This window comes from Monoraphidium neglectum (assembly GCF_000611645.1).
Source record: "Monoraphidium neglectum strain SAG 48.87 unplaced genomic scaffold scaffold00648, whole genome shotgun sequence".
NCBI classification, from domain to species: Eukaryota; Viridiplantae; Chlorophyta; class Chlorophyceae; order Sphaeropleales; family Selenastraceae; genus Monoraphidium; species Monoraphidium neglectum.
The window spans coordinates 14979-16570 of NW_014012980.1; the positions used below are offsets into that span (position 1 = coordinate 14979).

At 67.8% G+C, this 1592-nt stretch overlaps 2 protein-coding genes across 2 annotated transcripts in view; one reads left to right on the forward strand and one right to left on the reverse strand.

The window, feature by feature from the left end:
- The window catches only part of MNEG_4601 (hypothetical protein), a gene marked incomplete at both ends in the record, with an annotated part of 1696 nt that extends 1567 nt beyond the window's left edge, over positions 1-129 (forward strand). The window contains one exon of the mRNA XM_014046922.1: positions 42-129. Within this exon, the coding sequence (XP_013902376.1) occupies positions 42-129 (88 nt within the window). The remainder of the gene's footprint in view (positions 1-41) is intronic.
- Positions 130-725: 596 nt separating this feature from the next.
- MNEG_4602 (lipoyl(octanoyl) transferase) overlaps positions 726-1592 on the reverse strand; it is a gene marked incomplete at both ends in the record, with an annotated part of 1439 nt that continues 572 nt past the window's right edge. The window contains 2 exons of the mRNA XM_014046923.1: positions 726-1322; positions 1496-1558. Coding sequence (XP_013902377.1) covers positions 726-1322; positions 1496-1558 — 660 coding nt within the window. The remainder of the gene's footprint in view (positions 1323-1495; positions 1559-1592) is intronic.

Sequence of the window (1592 nt, forward strand, 5' to 3'; positions counted from 1 at the left end):
CCCCACCCCGCGATCCCTCTGCCCCCCCTCCCCGTCCTCAGGTGCGTGCTGATCGTGTTTGCCAACATGCTCTTCTACCGCGTGGCGTCAATCCTGGCGCTGAGGTACTTCAGGTTCCTCAAGCGCTGACACACTGGGGCGCTGGCGCCCGCCAGGAGGGATGGACGGGCACGGGCACGGCATGCTGCCGCCGCCACGCTGGGCTGGGGCGGCGGGATTCAGGCCGCGCTGTGGAGACAACGCGCTTTCTTGAAAATGATGTCATGTGACCACCACAATATGACCCGGGCATGCTCTCAGAACGATGAATGCCACCAGGAGCAGCCCCAGGGTTTGCGCATTGCTTTTGCCTGGGGGCTTTATTGCCTGGGCCCACCAACACCTTGTACCTTTCTTCGGCCTATCGAGCCCCACACACGCATGCGGCACACATGATGAGAATGATCGCCACACCACCATACAACAACTGCCCTGCGTACAGCCACTCCCCGGCCGAGGCGTTTGGCCCCGTGCCAGAGAGCCATGAGGCTTGTTTCATGCATATCCTTGCTTGGGGGACACTAACTTTCGAGTGAATTCTGTGAGATGGGAATGACTCATGTAAACTCCGCTAAGCAGAGCCAGGCGCCTGTGCTCATTCTGACCGTTGACTCAGCGGGCTGCGCTTCGAACATCAACAAGGGAGGAGTTGCGTCATGCGGCAGCTGCCACATCGGTGTTTCACTTTACAACGCTGCCGCGTCAACAGAATCGGCAGCAGCAGCCGCAGCAGCAGCGGTGGCAGCACTACCCTGGCTAAGGCAGGCGAATTCCTCCGCCAGCAGGGGTGACAGGCCGCCCAGCCCGGCGACGCGCTCCACGCCGCCGCACCGCAGCGTCCGCGCCAGCGCCTCCGTCAGCTGCGCCGCCGGCGCCGCCAGCCCCAGCGGCGCGGCGGCGCGCACCTCCGCGGCCAGCGACGTGGCGGCGCGGTCGGGGGCGCCGCAGGGCACGATGGCGGCGAACGCCGACAGGTCCGTGTCCACGTTGAGCGCCAGCCCGTGCGTCGTCGCGCCGCGGCTGATGCGCACGCCGACCGCCCCCAGCTTGCGCTCCCCCACCCACACGCCGGTGCGGCCCGGCACGCGGCCGCGCGCGGGGACGCCCCACGCGCCCGCCACCGCGATGACGGCGTCCTCCAGCGCCTCCACGTAGGCGCGCGCCCCCAGCCCCAGGCCGCGCAGCGCCAGCACAGGGTAGGCCACCAGCTGGCCGGGGCCGTGGTAGGTGGTCTCGCCGCCGCGCGGCACGTGCGCCACGGCAGCGCCATGCGAGGTCACGGCCTGGGGTGGGTGGATGTGGCAAGGTTGGTGAGTTGGTGGGTTGTTAGGGCGGGCAGCTCACTGTGTCCATGCCACAGATGGATGCTTGCCGGGGACGCGCAGGGAACCGGCCCGGTTGCCCACTGCTGCTGAGGTGGCCGTCTGCAGCGGGCAGGTGGCAAAAAAGCACGCACCTCTACCCCGTTGCGGAAGTCGGCCAGGCTGCCGCGCTTGCCCACTGTGTAGACGGGCTCGTGCTGCGTGCGGAGGGGCCACATCAGCCAGCAGCAG